The sequence below is a fragment of the Mustelus asterias genome, chromosome 17 (assembly GCF_964213995.1).
Source record: "Mustelus asterias chromosome 17, sMusAst1.hap1.1, whole genome shotgun sequence".
Taxonomy (NCBI): domain Eukaryota; kingdom Metazoa; phylum Chordata; class Chondrichthyes; order Carcharhiniformes; family Triakidae; genus Mustelus; species Mustelus asterias.
This window is the reverse complement of record NC_135817.1, coordinates 5,167,340-5,183,462: the sequence shown is the minus strand read 5'-3', so window position 1 is coordinate 5,183,462 and position 16,123 is coordinate 5,167,340. Positions and strand designations below refer to the sequence as shown.

The following is a 16,123-nucleotide window of genomic DNA, read 5'->3' as shown; positions in this document are numbered from 1 at the left end:
CCAACAATCACTGCTACCACCTTCACTTACCTGAGGGCTACAGTTGCCTTCATAATAGCCTGATTTTCAATTTGGCTTCACTGGCAAGGTGCCTTATAGCGTACCCAGTTCAATGATGGTGATACCTGAAGCCCATTATCAAGTGCGCCTCAGACCTCGCCATTCGGGCACAATTGTTCCTTGCATTCCCCTCTTTCCCCTCCACCACCTCTTGCCCCCAAATTTCGTATGCCAGTATATATTTTTTAAGCTTGCTTAGATAGGAATGGATCAAAGTACTTTCCATTGAAAAGAAGTTCCATGTTTCTTGATTTTGCTGTTCAGCTTGCTTTGGTTTCTGTATACTGACCTATGTTTTTAAATATGTTTGTTTGCAGCATAGCTGTGATCCAAATCTTATGGTACAAAGTGTTTTTGTAGATACTCATGATAAGAATTTCCCCTGGGTGGCTTTTTTCACTAACAGGTAAGTGAGCAGATAAAATCAGAATATTTGTTCAGTGCGCATGTTGATTTTATTTCAAATACTATTTTCAGAAAACCGTAATTGGTTTCATTTTTATGCAGTGTGTGATTACATTTTATATTGTTACTAAAATTGTTCTTTTAATAACCATAATCAATTGAAACACTCATTTCATCATTTAATCCTCTACTTTCAAATCAAACTGGCAATCTGGGAGCAAAGCTACTTTCCATTTATGATGCCATCTATTTATTATGCCAACTTCTACATGGTGCTTTTAACATAGAGCACCACCAGATGCTTCACAGGAGGACAATCAAACAAATATCGACACTGAGCTATATGGGGATATTAGGACATATATCCCCATATGGCTCGGGATATATGTCCTAATATCCCCATATGGCTCAGAGATTGTTTTTAAGGAGCACATTAAAGGGAAGAGGCAGAGGGATTTAGGGATGGAATTCCAGAGCTCCAGGACTTGGCAACTAAAGGTAGGGCCACCAATAGCGGGACAAAAGGAACGAGTATGCACAAAAGACCCGAATTTGAGGTGATGATTGCACTGTTCATATATTGAATGAACCCACAGTATTATGCAGTAATCCAATTGGACTATATTTTTTAGTGTGGCATGGTCACCCAATTAGGTTGACCACCTGCATGCATTGGGAATGTTCAAATGAGGTCATCCGCAGTAAGAGAGCTGCTGTCCATTTGCAATAATTTCCAAAATGACAGTGCATATTTAACATGGAGCTGCTTACTAGCCATCCTTTGTACTGCACGGATTATTTTTCAATTGTGCTTCTGAAATATTTGGCTCCAGTTTTTAGATGATGTCCCCCAGTCCTGACTCCCCAAACAGTGGACGTAGTTTCCTCTTCTGTACCTTATTTGTTCCCCATAATATCTTGAAAGCTTTGATCAAATTATCCCTTAACCATCTAAATTCTAGGGAATACAACCCTGGTTCGTGTAACCTCTCCTTGTAACTTAACCTTTTTCCAAGCATTATTCTGGTAAATCTGCACTGCATTCTTTACAAGGCCAATATATCCTTCCAAAGGCTTGGTGCCAAGAAGAGCTTACAAGACTTGGCTGTGGTCTAGTCTTGGGTGTGGTTTAGTCCTGGCTTTGCGTGACTATTAGCCCCTTGCATACTCGCCCTCTAGATGTAAAGGCCAACATTCCATTTGCTCTTTTGTTTCTGCACCTGTCGACATTTTCATGATCTGTGTACCTAGATTCTTTGGAACTCTACTATTTCTAGCTTTTCACCATTTAGAACTCTTCTGTTTTTCCACGGTCCAAAGTGGGTGACCTCACATTTGTTTACATTAAATAAGATTTCATTCATACAGTTGTCTATTCACTTAATCCATTGATGTCTTTTGTAATTTTATGCTTTCACTTGCACTGCTTACAATGCTGTCTACTTTTGTGTGATGTGCAAACTTAGATATGAGGCTTTCTACTGCATCATCAATCTTTAAAGAATAGTTGAAGCCTTGACACATCCTCATGATAGTTTTCAATTCGAGTACCTGCCTATTATCCTGACTCTGATTTCACTCGGACAGCTTTGCAATCGGGTCAATAATTTGCCTTAATTTCCAAGGGCTTTGTCTTTAGCTAACAATCATTTATGAGGAACTTTACCACATGTCTTCTGAAAGTCCATTTAAACAACATCCATGGACATTCCCTGTCCACTACTTTAGTCATCTCTTCAAAAAATTCAATCAGGTTCACCAAGCGTAATCTACCCTGTATCGAACCATACTGGCTCTCACTGGTGAACTGAAAAACTTCAAGGCTTTCAGTTAAGCTCTCCTTAATGATAGGCTCTTGTCAATTTTCTAACAATAAACGTTAAGCTGACTCCTCCCCTCACCTTTCTTGAATAACAGAATGGCATGCACAAATTTTCAAATTAAAAGAATGGTTCCCAAGTCAAGGGGACTTTGGAAAGCCTCAGTTACCTTCGCCTGAAGATGTGTGATTTCTGATGCTTGCTGTTATTTTGTTCCTTGGTCTCTGTCTTTAACGTACTGTTTTACGCTAATGGCAGCATATTGTTATGATAATCAAGATGGCACCAGAGCAAGGCGACTTCTTGCAAGCTGTGCCCAGCATACCTTCTAATTCTATCTTTTACTCTTGTGTTCTGTACTTCTAAAACTTTATTCTAACTCTTTTAAATCTCTAACAATGCCATACCCTAGTCATGACTGCAACACTACATTCTGCACTCTCTCTCCTTTCCTTTCCTATGTACGGTATGATTTGTCTGTATAGCACGCAAGAAACAATACTTTTCACTATATGCTAATACATGTGACAATAAGTCAAATCAATGCTATCCCTTTCACATTGCTGGATTTTCTTCCCCTTAAGGTCCATTGCCCACACTGTTTTCTTTACCTAGTTTTTCTGAATAGTGTTTTATTTTTCAGGAGTAGGGATTGTGTGGACGTGTTCCTTATCTTTTCCTTCTTGCCCATGATGGCTTCTCTCAATACTTGTTTCACTACTGACTCTCTCTGAACATCTCTTCCCAATGTGCTTGAGCTCATGATTGTCACTTTTTCATCCATAAAGTCAAAACATTGGCCTCCCAATTCTTCATAACTACATAGTCCAAATACTCTCAACCCCACTACCTTCCTTCCCTCAACTACTCAATGCCCCGTACCTTCATTCCTAAGTTTCACTCAGCAACCTCCAAAGATCCTCAATACTTTCCTTGGACTGGGAAAAAGAATTGGATTAAGAAAGGAGAGGGTGGGGGTCAAGAAGGAGGAGAGTTCATGGTCTGAAGTTGTTGATCTTAATGCTAAGACCAAAAGGCTGTAAAGTGCCGAATCGGAACTTGAGGTGCTGGTCCTCGAGTTTGCATTGGGCTTCACTAAATCATTGCAGCAGGCCAAAGCTGGACATATGGGCATGAGAGCAGGATGGTGAGTTGAAATGGCAACCAACAAGTAGTCGGGGTCAGGTTTGCAGACTAAGCGAAGATGTTCCACTAAGAGTCACCCAGTCTGTATTTACGCTCCCCAGTGTGAAGAGACCCTATTAGGAGCAGCAAATACAAACCATATTGAAGGAGATGCAAGTTAAATGCTGCTTCATCTGAAAGGAGTGTTTAGAGAAGATGTTTAGGGCCAGGAACTGGAAATTGTCAATATGACATAGGGCATCATGAATTTCTGAATATAGGTGGAAGGAACTGGAGAATGGGAGAGAGGATGTAGTCAAGATGGAAAGAAATGAGTGGGGCAGGAACAGGCTGATTTGAGGGGTCCTGTTTGTGGATTTTAGGAAGGAGGGTAGGAGTGGGCAGTGGGGGATTGGGGGGATGATAAAATTGGAAGCTGTGTATGGGATATCTCCAGAGGAGATGAGATCAGTGACAGTCCTGGAAAGAATAGCTTGATGTTTGGCGGTGGGGACATGGTGCAGGGGTGGGTAGGAAGAAGTGTCTGAGAGTTGACATTTGGCCTCTGCGAGGTAGAGGTCAGTATGCCAAACAACAGCAGCACCATCCTTGCCTGCAGGTTGATAAAGTCAGGGTTGGACCTGAGAGTACTGAGTGCAGCAAGTTCAGAAGGAGACAGGTTGGAGTGGGTGAGAGTAGCAGAGAAATCAGCCGATGTCATGCCAACAATTCTCAACAAAGAGATCAAGAGCGAGGAGGCGGCTCGAGGGAGGGGTCCAGATAGAGGGAGAATACTCAGATGCTGGGTTTTCCTGCATTTTCTGCTTTTATTTTGGGTTTCCAGCATCTGCAGCATATTGCTTTTATCACATCAAACCCCCCCCCCCCCCCCCCCCCCCCCCCCCCCCACCCCCATTCGACATTAAAAGAGACAAGCAACGAAGGAGACCTTCGCTATTATGAGAATGGTTCCAGGAATGAGGGAGTTTGGTTACATGGATAAGACCATAAGACATAGGAGCGGAAGTAAGGCCATTCGGCCCATCGAGTCCACTCCACCATTCAATCATGGTTGATTTCAACTCCGTTTACCCGCTCTCTCCCCATAGCCCTTAATTCCTCGAGAAATCAAGAATTTATCAATTTCTGTCTTGAAGACGCTCAACGTCTCGGCCTCCACAGCCCTCTGTGGCAATGAATTCCACAGACCCACCACTCTCTGGCTGAAGAAATTTCTCCTCATCTCTGTTCTAAAGTGACTCCCTTTTATTCTAAGGCTGTGCCCCTGCGTCCTAGTCTCCCCTGTTAATGGAAACAACTTCCCTACGTCCATCCTATCTAAGCCGTTCATTATCTTGTAAGTTTCTATCAGATCTCCCCTCAACCTCCTAAACTCCAATGAATATAATCCCACGATCCTCAGACGTTCATCGTATGTCAGGCCTACCATTCCTGGGATCATCCGTGTGAATCTCCGCTGGACCCGCTCCAGTGCCAGTATGTCCTTCCTGAGGTGTGGGGCCCAAAATTGCTCACAGTACTCCAAATGGGGTCTAACCAGTGCTTTATAAAGCCTCAGAAGTACATCCCTGCTTTTGTATTCCAAGCCTCTTGAGATAAATGACAACATTACATTTGCTTTCTTAATTACGGACTCAACCTGCAAGTTTACCTTTAGAGAATCCTGGACTAGGACTCCCAAGTCCCTTTGCACTTTAGCATTATGAATTTTGTCACCGTTTAGAAAATAGTCCATGCCTCTATTCTTTTTTCCAAAGTGTACGACCTCGCACTTGCCCACGTTGAATTTCATCAGCCACTTCTTGGACCACTCTCCTAAACTGTCTAAATCTTTCTGCAGCCTCCCCACCTCCTCAATACTAGCTGCCCCTCCACCTATCTTTGTATCATCGGCAAACTTGGCCAGAATGCCCCCAGTCCCGTCATCTAGATTGTTAATATATAAAGAGAACAGCTGTGGCCCCAACACTGAACCCTGCGGGACACCACTTGTCACCGGTTGCCATTCTGAGAAAGAACCTTTCTCAGATAGATTGGAGAAGCTGAGGTTCTGCTTGGTGGAAGAAAAGGTTGAGAGGAGATTTGACAGAAATGTTCAAAATTCATGTGGGGTTCCAACAGTTTGGATCAGAAACTTCCCATTGATGAAAGGGTTGAGAACCAAAAGACATTGGCAAATGAACCAGTGGCAACAGGAGGGAAAACTTTTTTACTCTGGTTAGGATTTGGAATGCACTACCTGAGGGTGTGATAGAGGAGTTTCATAAGGGAATGTGATAACTACCTGAAGAGAGATTTGCAGGGCTACATGGAAAGGACCAGAATGTGGGACTAACCGAATTGCTCTTGCAGAGAGCTGGCACGGGCACAATGGGCTGAATGGTCTCATTCAGTATTCTAACCAAATTGTTTCAAACTGTTATTCACATTAAGTGATACTGAAGTGTGAGCTAAATTTATTAATTAGGGTCCCTTCTTGATATTGAACCAGACAAGTTTAGTAAGGATAATGCAAAAAGGTCCAGCGTTGCACTATATTTAACTGTGTGTTTGATACCCAGCATTTATGGTGTTATTTGAGCTCAGTGGATTGAAACCTACTTTAACAAGAAAGAACAAGGTGTTCCTCAGTTGAGTGACTTATGCTCTTGTTATTTGTTTATTAGGTATATCAAAGCAGGATCAGAGTTGACGTGGGACTACAAATATTCAACAGGAAGCACACCTGAAGAAGAAATTCCATGTCTTTGTGGATCTGCTAATTGCAGAGACCGTATAGTGTGATACTTACATTGAGTTTCAAAATTCTTCATTGTAGGGTTGTAAAATGCAGATGTGATGCTCTAAATTCTTACCATCAAAGATATTTTTACTCACCAAGGACCAAAATGAGAACATAAACTCCTATAATCATAGAATCCCTACAGTGCAGAAGGAGGCCATTCAGCCCATTGCGTCTGCACCGACTCTCCAACGAAGCATCTTTCCCAGGCCCGCCCCTGCCCTATCCCTGTAACCCCACGCATTTACCCCGCAAATCCCCCTAACCTACACATCTTGGGACGTTAAGGGGCAATTTAGCATGGCCAATCCACTGTACTGTGGGAGGAAACCAGAGCACCTCGAGAAAACCCACGTAGACACAAGGAGAACGTGCAAACTCCACACAGTCATCAAATGTGAGACAGCAATGCTAATCATTGTGTCAACGTGCAGCCCTAAATTTCATAAGGTTCTCTAAACCCCATTCTTGAATTTGTAATTGGGTGGACGAATAGCAGTAGTCCTGTGCCTTAATATTACGAGCTTTATTAACTTGTACTATAAACACTTTTTTTTTCAATTTAAATGTTGAAATTACATGATTCAACCGATCTTGTCATTGTCATGAGACGTTTGACTTTAGAGGTAGCTCATGGAAAAGTAGAATTTTTATGTGGACTGAAGACACTGCTGGGTTGTTTACTCAGCTGTACACTCCAAAAGATCCAATACTTGTAACAATTTACCTGATCTCAGAGTTTGAGGCATTACAATTGATCTCTCCTTTCTGCTCAGCATAGAGGAAAGTTTGGGTGGTGTTCCCATGTGAATATTATTCAATGATTCATGCTGGAAAATGTATGTGTGCGAACGTGGGATAAAAGTTGATTCCCCACTCCCTAAACTGCAGTCAAATAAGCACAAACTTGATTTACAAAGAATATACAGCCTTTTGGGTGAGAGATGAAATGTCGTCTTCTGCATTCTTAATGTTCAGGAGAGGAGGAGAGAAATGGGTAAATGATGAAATTGGTGAAACTGAATTAAATCCAAACTTATCCTTGAACTGATCGCAGAAGGCTGTAAGGTAATTGAGGACACAGATTCCAGAGAAGCACTGCTGTGGGTCCGTCCAACACCAACGAATGTTTTCTACAGTAGCTTTGGTATGTGGTGGATGGACTTGTCTATCTACATGCATAGGAACAGTTTGAGGATTGTGTACTGGTGCACTATTCTTGTTCAACATTCCTTTTGGTTTTGAGTCAACAGCCTGCAACACAAGAAAGAAGAAAAACAACTGCAAAGCCCCATCTTGAAGTCACAGGTGCTCCCAATAGTGATTGCCATGTTTAGAGTATTTGCTTCAGAATTGGTTGTGTAAAGATTAATGGACAGAGACCAGTCTAAACAGGAATTGAAATGTATACCTATCAAATACAGCATTTTGAATGTTCAATACGTAAACACTCCAATGAAGGTCTCACCAATTAAATATGTAAATGTGTCTTGTAAAAGTGATGGTAGGCTCATTTCTCCTGCTAGTTTACATGAACCAGACCAACAAGGATATCTTTAGCACATAGAACATTACAGCGCAGTACAGGCCCTTCGGCCCTCGATGTTGCGCCGACCTGTGAAACCAATCTAAAGCCCATCTAACCTACACTATTCCGATATCATCCATATGTTTATCTAATGACCCTTCAAATGCCCTTTAATGTTGGCGAGTCCACTACTGTTGCAGGCAGGGCATTCCACGCCCTTACTACTCTCTGAGTAAAGAACCTACCTCTGACATCTGTCCTATATCTATCACCCCTCAATTTAAAGCTATGTCCCCTCGTGCTAGCCATCACCATCCGAGGAAAAAGGCTTACACTGTCCACCCTATCTAATCCTCTGATCATCTTGTATGCCTCTATTAAGTCACCTCTTAACCTTCTTCTCTCTCACGAAAACGGCCTCAAGTCACTCAGCCTTTCCTCATAAGACCTTCCCACCATACCAGACAACATCCTGGTAAATCTCCTCTGCACCCTTTCCAATGCTTCCACATCCTTCCTATAATGCGGCGACCAGAACTGTACGCAATACTCCAAGTGCGGCCGCACCAGAGTTTTGTACAGCTGTAACATGACATCATGGCTCCGAAACTCAATCCCTCTACCAATAAAAGCTAACACACTGTACGCCTTCTTAACAACCCTATCAATCTGGGTGCCAACTTTCAGGGATCTATGCACATGGACACCGAGATCTCTCTTCTCATCCACACTACCAAGTATCTTACCATTAGCCCAGTACTCTGTATTCCTGTTACTCCTTCCAAAGTGAATCACCTCACACTTTTCCGCATTAAACTCCATTTGCCACCTCTCAGCCCAGCTCTGCAGCTTACCTATGTCCCTCTGTAACCTGCAACATCCTTCCGCACTGTCCACAACTCCACTGACTTTAGTGTCATCCGCAAATTTACTAACCCAGCCTTCTACGCCCTCATCCAGGTCATTTATAAAAATGACAAACAGCAGTGGCCCCTAAACAGATCCTTGTGGTAGACCACTAGTAACTGAACTCCAGGATGAACATTTCCCATCAACCACCACCCTCTGTCTTCTTACAGCTAGCCAATTTCTGATCCAAACCGCAAAATCACCCTCAATCCCATGCCTCTGTATTTTCTGCAATAGCCTACCGTGGGGAACCTTATCAAACTCTTTACTGAAATCCATACACCACATCAACTGCTTTACCCTCATCCACCTCTTTGGTCACCTTCTCAAAGAACTTTGGTATATCCTTGGTATAAATTTAGATTTTACTTGAGCTGATTCTCAAAAATGGTTGGCTTTTTGCTTTTCTATTTTATGACGTTTACATGACTTCCTATTCTATTTCAAAATTGTTTTCTAATTCTCAGTTTTTGGAATCTGAATTAAGTGTCAGTTTGTAATGTATCATTTTTTTAAAAAGTCTGATGTGTACTGGGTGTACAGTTTTTTTAGAGCACAAACCTCTGTCACTGACCAGAAAGTTATCAGGAACAGTTGTGCACATGCCAGTCACCACATAAAACAGGAGAGTTAATGAGAGTTACTATGGAGATGACTTTCATTGGCTGAATGGCCTTTTCTCTCCCCTGACTCATCTTGCGTTGTAAGTTGGGACCTGAAAGTAAGTAGTGATGAAGTGATAGCAGATTTGGAAGCTTCCAATCTGGTAGTCTATCAACGCTGCATAGTCTGCTTTTGCCTCCTCCCTAAAATCCACAAACAGGACAGTCCTGGTTGACCAATGGAACTCATTTCTTCCTATATTGACTCCATTCTCTCTCTCCCCTTGTCCAGTCCTTTCCCACCTATATTCATGCAGCACTAAGGATAGATCTTCAGCTGCTTCATCAATGCTGCCATCGTGAGTGGGGATATATGCTAATGATTGCACAGTGTTCTGCACCAATCATAACTTCTCATGCTGAAGCATTCAATGTCCATGTGTAGTAAGATCTGGATAGCATTCAGGCTGGGTAAATAAGTGGCAAGTTGCATTCATGACCCAAAACTGCCAGGCAATGACCATCTCCAAAAAGGGAGAATTGAATCATCTCCCCATGCTATTCAGTGGCATTACCATCACTGAATTCCCACTGTCAATATTCTGAGGGCTTGCCATTGAGCAGAAACTGAACTAGATCAGCCATATAAATACTGGGGCTGGAAGAGGAGGTCAGAGAGCCTGGGAATTCCGTGGTGAGTAATTGAGCATCTACTCCCCAAAGCCTGTTCCACCAACTACAAGGCACAAGTCAGGAGTGTGATGAACTACACTCCCCTTGCCTGAATGAGTGGAGCTACAGCAGATGCATGGAATCACCACAACCTGGAAGTTCCCCTCCAAGCTGCTCACCATCCTGGCTTGGAAATATATCACCGTTTCTGTCGTTGTCAAAATCGTGGAACTCCCTCCCTAACAGCACTGTGGCTGTACCTGCACTCGAGCTGCAGTGGTTGAAGAAGTTGGGTCACCACTACCACCTGCAGGATAATTAAGGATGGGCATAAATGCTGTCTCAGCCAATGCTGCCACATCCCATGAATGAACAAATGAAAAACTTCTCAAACCACTCAGGAGAGTTGGACAAGAGTCTTCCTTGAGAGTTCCCCTCTCCTGCTTAACTGCACTGAGCTGTCCCACTTTATACCCTTTTTCTGGGTGTCCTTGGATGAGGCCCTTTTGTCCTATAAAGATTTACTTTATTTCAAAAAACCCTAGAAAAATAGTTATTTGCCTAAGCCTTGGATTGAAAATCCTGTTTTTAATGCTCTTCATTACCTTCTAACCTTGATCAGTCACTCTTCGTCTTTTTCTGATGGTATCGTGAACTATTTTCACTGCTCAGTTGCACTTCTCCCAGAAACATTCCAGAAACATCTCATCCCTGGCCTTCAAAAATAACTTGCAGAAGTTTCATTAAATTGTATGTCCTATCACCAGCCAAAACTGTTCATAAGGCCTACTGAACTGTCTCCAATGGCTACCCAGTATATCTATTCTAATTCCTTACCAGGCTGTTGAACCATGGTGATGTTCACTCAAACATGTTCTATTCTGGTTCCACACACAAATGTATTTCAATGGGCACGGTTAAATGAAAAGTCTAATATAGTTTTGTAGTGTTAATTGTTTTAAATATTTACGAGCCCACTCAGTCTCATCTGACCTCAGGCCTTTTTGTGTTACAGCTGTCATCACCTTAAAAAAAAACTTATCTAACATGAAGTTTCCAGAAAACACAAAACTTGAAGGACTAACCTAGTCTTTACGTATTTCAAGCTGCGTACATATCTAAGCATATTGCTAATTTCAACAATACCTTGAAAAAGATTTTACAAGTTGGTCTCCTAAAGGGAGAGGAATAAAGTTTAAAGTTTATTTATTAGTCACAAGTAGGCTTACATTAACACTGCAATGGAGTTACTATGAAAATCCCCTAGATGCCACATTCCAGTGCCTGTTTGGTTACACTGAAGAAGAATTTAGTGTGGCCAATGCACCTAACCAGCACGTCTTTCGGACTGTGGGAGGAAATCGGAGCACCCGGAGGAAACCCACACAGACACGGGGAGAATGTGCAAACTCTGCACGGTGACCTAAGCTGGGATTCGAACCCGGGCCCCTCGCGCTGAGAGGCAGCAGTGCTAGCCACTGTGCCACCGTGCTGCCCAAATATGTTAATGTGTTTGATGGACTCACTTTAAACACAGTTCAAAGCAATGAAGAAACTTTTTGAGGCAGTTTTTGAAGCATGAGGGAATTCAATTTGTATGAGGAAATGGAAAAGACAGAAATATTGATAAATGCAACCTTGGGCTAGGACTAATAAGTTGGTATTGCACCTGTGAGACATCAATAAATGGATTTTGAAAAATAACATGTTTTCATTTGCTCATTGTTGGACATGGAGATGATAAAAATATAGTTGACTGGGTCATCTCACTGCAAGAGGAAGGGAGATTGTGTGGACATGGTTATGACAAAAATGTGAGTGAAATCAGCAAAGTTTGGTCAGGTTAGATAAATGGAGGAGGTCACTGATGTAAAAAGTAAGTATTCTAAGCTAAGGCTAAGTACTGAACTGAATGGAGTTAGATGACCTGAAAATCACAGTCAATTTACTCAAGTCTACTTGATATTATTTACCATTCATGAGTAATTAGCTAAAATATATTGTCAGTGAAAATAAAGTGGATGTAACTTTTAACAATATTTTTGGGGAATATTATTCTGCGTAGAAGGCAGTACATGTGTAAATCATTTAATTAAGCTGGGGAATGATTATTGGAGACCATTTGTCTGGAAGAGTTCTGGGAACAGGAGTAAAGGTTATTTATTAGTCACAAGGCTTACATTAACACTGCAGTGAAGTTACTGTGAAACTCCCCTAATCGGCACAGGCCAGCGCCTGTTCGCGTCAATGCACCTAACCAGCACGTCTTTCAGAATGTGGGAGGAAACTGGAGCAAACCCACACAGACAACGTGCAGACTCCACACAGTGACCCAAGCCGGGAATCGAACCCAGGTCCTTGGCACTGTGAGGCACAGTAAGATGTTGACAATGGACTTCCCTGCAGTGGTACTGTTTTCTACTGTGTGACCTGTAAGGCAGCAGTGCTAACCACTGTGCCACCATGCCAAAAGAGAAAATGCTGGAAAATCTCAGCAGGCCTGGCAGCATCTAAGGAGAGAAAAGAGCTGACGTTTCGAATCCAGATGACCCTTTGCCAAGCTTTGTCAGCTCTTTTCTCTCCTTACGGATGCTGCTGAGATTTTCCAGCATTTTCTCTTTTGGTTTCAGATTCCAGCCTCCACAGTAATTTGCTTTTATTCAGTGTTTGATGCAGGCATTTGTAATGACACTTTCTTAGTCGAGTGGTTTATAAGTAAATAGGCTAGGTTTTAAATTTTTCATTTGAAGACAAAGGGACTTGTGTTTTGCAGCTGTTGAATATCAAAAGGAATTCAGAGGTGACATTTACCTCTTAGAGGAGTTCCATGGTAAGCAGAAGAAAGTATTTTACATTTTATTGACCCAAAAGCAGAGAAAACAGAATCATGAAAGATTTTATATTTGGAATGTTTTGAGTTTCAGAGGTGTGAAACGGTTGAGGACACTGGGTTTGTACTCATTGGAGTTTGGAAGGATGAAGGGGGATCTTATTGAAACTTATAGGATACTGCAAGGCCTGGATAGAGGACCTGGAGAGGATGTTGCCACTAGCAGGAAAAACTAGAACCAGAGGGCACAACCTCAGGCTAAAGGGACGATCCTTTGAAACAGAGATGAGGAGGAATTTCTTCAACCAGAGAGTGGTGAATGTGTGGATCTCTTGGCCGCAGAAGGCTGTGGAGGCCAGGTCATTGAGTGTCTTTAAGACCGAGATAGATAGGTTCTTGATTAATAAGGGGATCAGGGGTTATGGGAAAAAGGCAGGAGAATGAGGATGGGAAAAATATCAGCCATGATTGAATGGTGGAGCAGACTTGATGGGCCGAGTGGCCTAATTCTGCTCCTATGTCTAATGAAAACAATGGAACCCAAGATGAAATGGGGCAAAGGTATTTTGGAGTTACTGTGGAGAGCCTTGGTGTTGGCTGTGTGAGAAAAGCCTCCTGAAAATAGTTCTGTACTGGGCGGCACGGTAGCACAGTGGTTAGCACTGCTGCTTCACAGTGCCAGGGACCCAGGTCCAATTCCCGGCTTGGGCACGGTCTTTGCGCAGTTCGCATGTTCTCCCTGTGTCTGCGTGGGTTTCCTCTGAGTGCTCTGGTTTCCTCCCACATTCTGAAAGATGTGCAGGTTAGGTGCATTGACCTGAACAGGCGCCGGAGTGTGGTGACTTGGGGAATTTCACAGTAACTTCATTGCAATGTTAATGTAAACCTTACTTGTGACTAATAAATAAACTTCTAAAAAAAGATGTGAAGTTTGTGAATCAGTCATCTAGTCAAAACAAAGAAGTTTTGGGCTGCAAAAAACAGTTTTCTTTCTCTTGGAGTGGAAGCACGTTTGAGAGGTTGTGCAGTATACCTTATTAACAGCAGCTTTTCCTTGGGTAAAACTACTGGATTTTTAGAGTTCAGCATCCATAAAGGGAATGTTGCTTGGAAGTTGTTTACTTGTGGGTCTCAACAAGTAGGGAGTCCTTTGGGGGGAATGTTTTGTCAGACTAATTTTAACTGTAACTGTAATCTTGCGTGCTTAAGTTATCTTCTTGTTAATAAACCGTTTAGTTTTAATTTTTAAAATCCCAGAAGTGTTGCTGAACTTGGCGTGGAGATTAACACGTTTTCTTTTCATTTTCAGAATACAAAGAAAGATATGGCCCTATTTTCCCTCTGGGATTTGGTTTACTCAGCAATTAGCGGATGGCACAGTGGTTAGCACTGCTGCCTCATAGTGTCAGGGACCCGGGTTCGATTCCCGGCTTGGGTCACTGTCTGTGCGGAGTTTGCATTTTCTCCCCATGTCTGCGTGGGTTTCCTCTGGGTGCTCCGGTTTCCTCCCACACTCCGAAAGACATGCTGGTTAGGTGCATTGGCCATGCTAAATTCTCCCTCAGTGTTACCCAAACAAGAGCCAGAGTGTGGCGACTAGGGGATTTTCACAGTAACTTCATTGCAACGTTAATGTAAGCCTACTTGTGACACTAATAAATAAAACTAACATATGCTGTGGTCATAACAGGCTACTGTTCTGTAAAAATACTATATATAACTTGCATCAATCTAAAATTTCTGCATGGATGGTTCCAGTTAAAATTCACACATTTGAACTGTGGAGCTCTCCTGTGCAACCTCTTTTGGCAACAAGTTTTATGTTGCTGAAGTTCAAATGCAAAGTTAATAATCACTTGCTGGTTGAGGGATGTTGGAATCTGAATGAGGCTTTGATAGCCTTTGTAGTTTGCAAGTGATTGCATCAATGGACTATAGCCCCAAATTACTTAGGGACATATTGAACTTTTAAGTTAGACATGTCTTTTGAAAAAGGCATACAAACAAAAACTAGCTAAGACTCTAAAATTAACACTTTTTGGAATTCCTCTGTGGATTATATTTGACCAATTCGTCCAGAGAAAACAATTTTTTTTATTTTTCAAAAATATACTTTATTCATAAATACTCTGAAATAGACCATTGCAGAAACATTTCAAATAATTAAACTGCAAAAAAAAGTCATATTTACAATACAGTGCTTAGTTCCAAGACATTACAGATATTACAGTTCAGTTTTTCAGCAAACTATATACATTTCTCACATTTCACAGCTGTTTTTACAGAGTTGCACACAGTTGTGCAGTCCGAGGGTTTTTTACAGTTTCTGGCCCCTCGGTCTGCCTTGGTTGAAAGGCTTTAAACGGTGGCCTTTCCCCATTGTGCCTTTGCAGCGGCTGCCCCAAGCTTGAGAGCGCCCCTCAGCACGTAGTCCTGGACTTTGGAATGTGCCAGTTTGCAACACTCGGTCGAGGACAAATCTTTGCACTGCAAGATCAGCAAGTTTCGGGCGGACCAAAGAGCGTCCTTCACTGAGTTGATGACCCTCCAGCAGCAGTTGATATTTGTCTCGGTGTGCGTCCCAGTCCAGAGAAAACAGAATGTTGCACCTTTTTCAGACTGGGACACTTGACAATTCAGTTTGTTTATTGCATCTCTTCCTTTAATCTACTGCAGTGACAACGCAGGCTGATTAGCATTTCAGCAGCAACCATTTACTGTGACATGTATTCCAGAGCGTAGAAATGATGTGAGTTGGGGGCAAAAAAACAGTTCTGGGTGAAGGACGCATTTGTGCTTTTGCCCTTGCAAGAATATATGAGAAAAGGGTTAAAAAAAAATTGCAAACCTGGTCTGTGTGCGCCAGTCTGGTGTTCTAGTTCTAAAGTGCTGGTGCAGAATGTCCACTAGGCATCCCTGTGCTTGCAGATTTTAAAAAAGGCCTCTCTCTCTCCTGGAAGCAAGTCACAAGTCAAGAAAGCCACAGTCAAAAAGGAAACAGAACAACTGTCACCACCCCCCCCCCCTCCCCCCAACCCAAAATATCCCTCAACCAGCAAATGTTTATTAACTTTGCATTTGAACTTCAAGTGGGTGGCACAGCGGTTAGCACTGCTGCCTCGCAGCGCCAGGGATCCAGGTTCGATTCCCAGCTTGGGTCACTGTCTGTGTGGAGCTTGCATGTTCTCCCCATGTCTGCATGGGTTTCCTCCAGGTGTTCCGGTTTCCTCTCTCAGTCTGAAAAATGTGTTGGTTCGGTGCATTGTCCCGAACAGACGCTGCACCGTGGTGATTAGGGGAATTTCACAGTAACTTCATTGCAGTGTTAATGTAACCCTTACTTGTGATTAATAAATAAACTTTTACTTC

The 16,123-nt window shown here is 42.4% G+C and overlaps 1 protein-coding gene across 1 annotated transcript in view; it reads left to right on the top strand.

Moving 5' to 3' along the window:
• Positions 1-16,123, top strand: part of LOC144506244 (uncharacterized) — a 172,485-nt gene that overhangs the window by 77,989 nt on the left and 78,373 nt on the right. The window contains exons 22-23 of the mRNA XM_078232103.1: positions 378-466; positions 6,098-6,204. Coding sequence (XP_078088229.1) covers positions 378-466; positions 6,098-6,204 — 196 coding nt within the window. The remainder of the gene's footprint in view (positions 1-377; positions 467-6,097; positions 6,205-16,123) is intronic.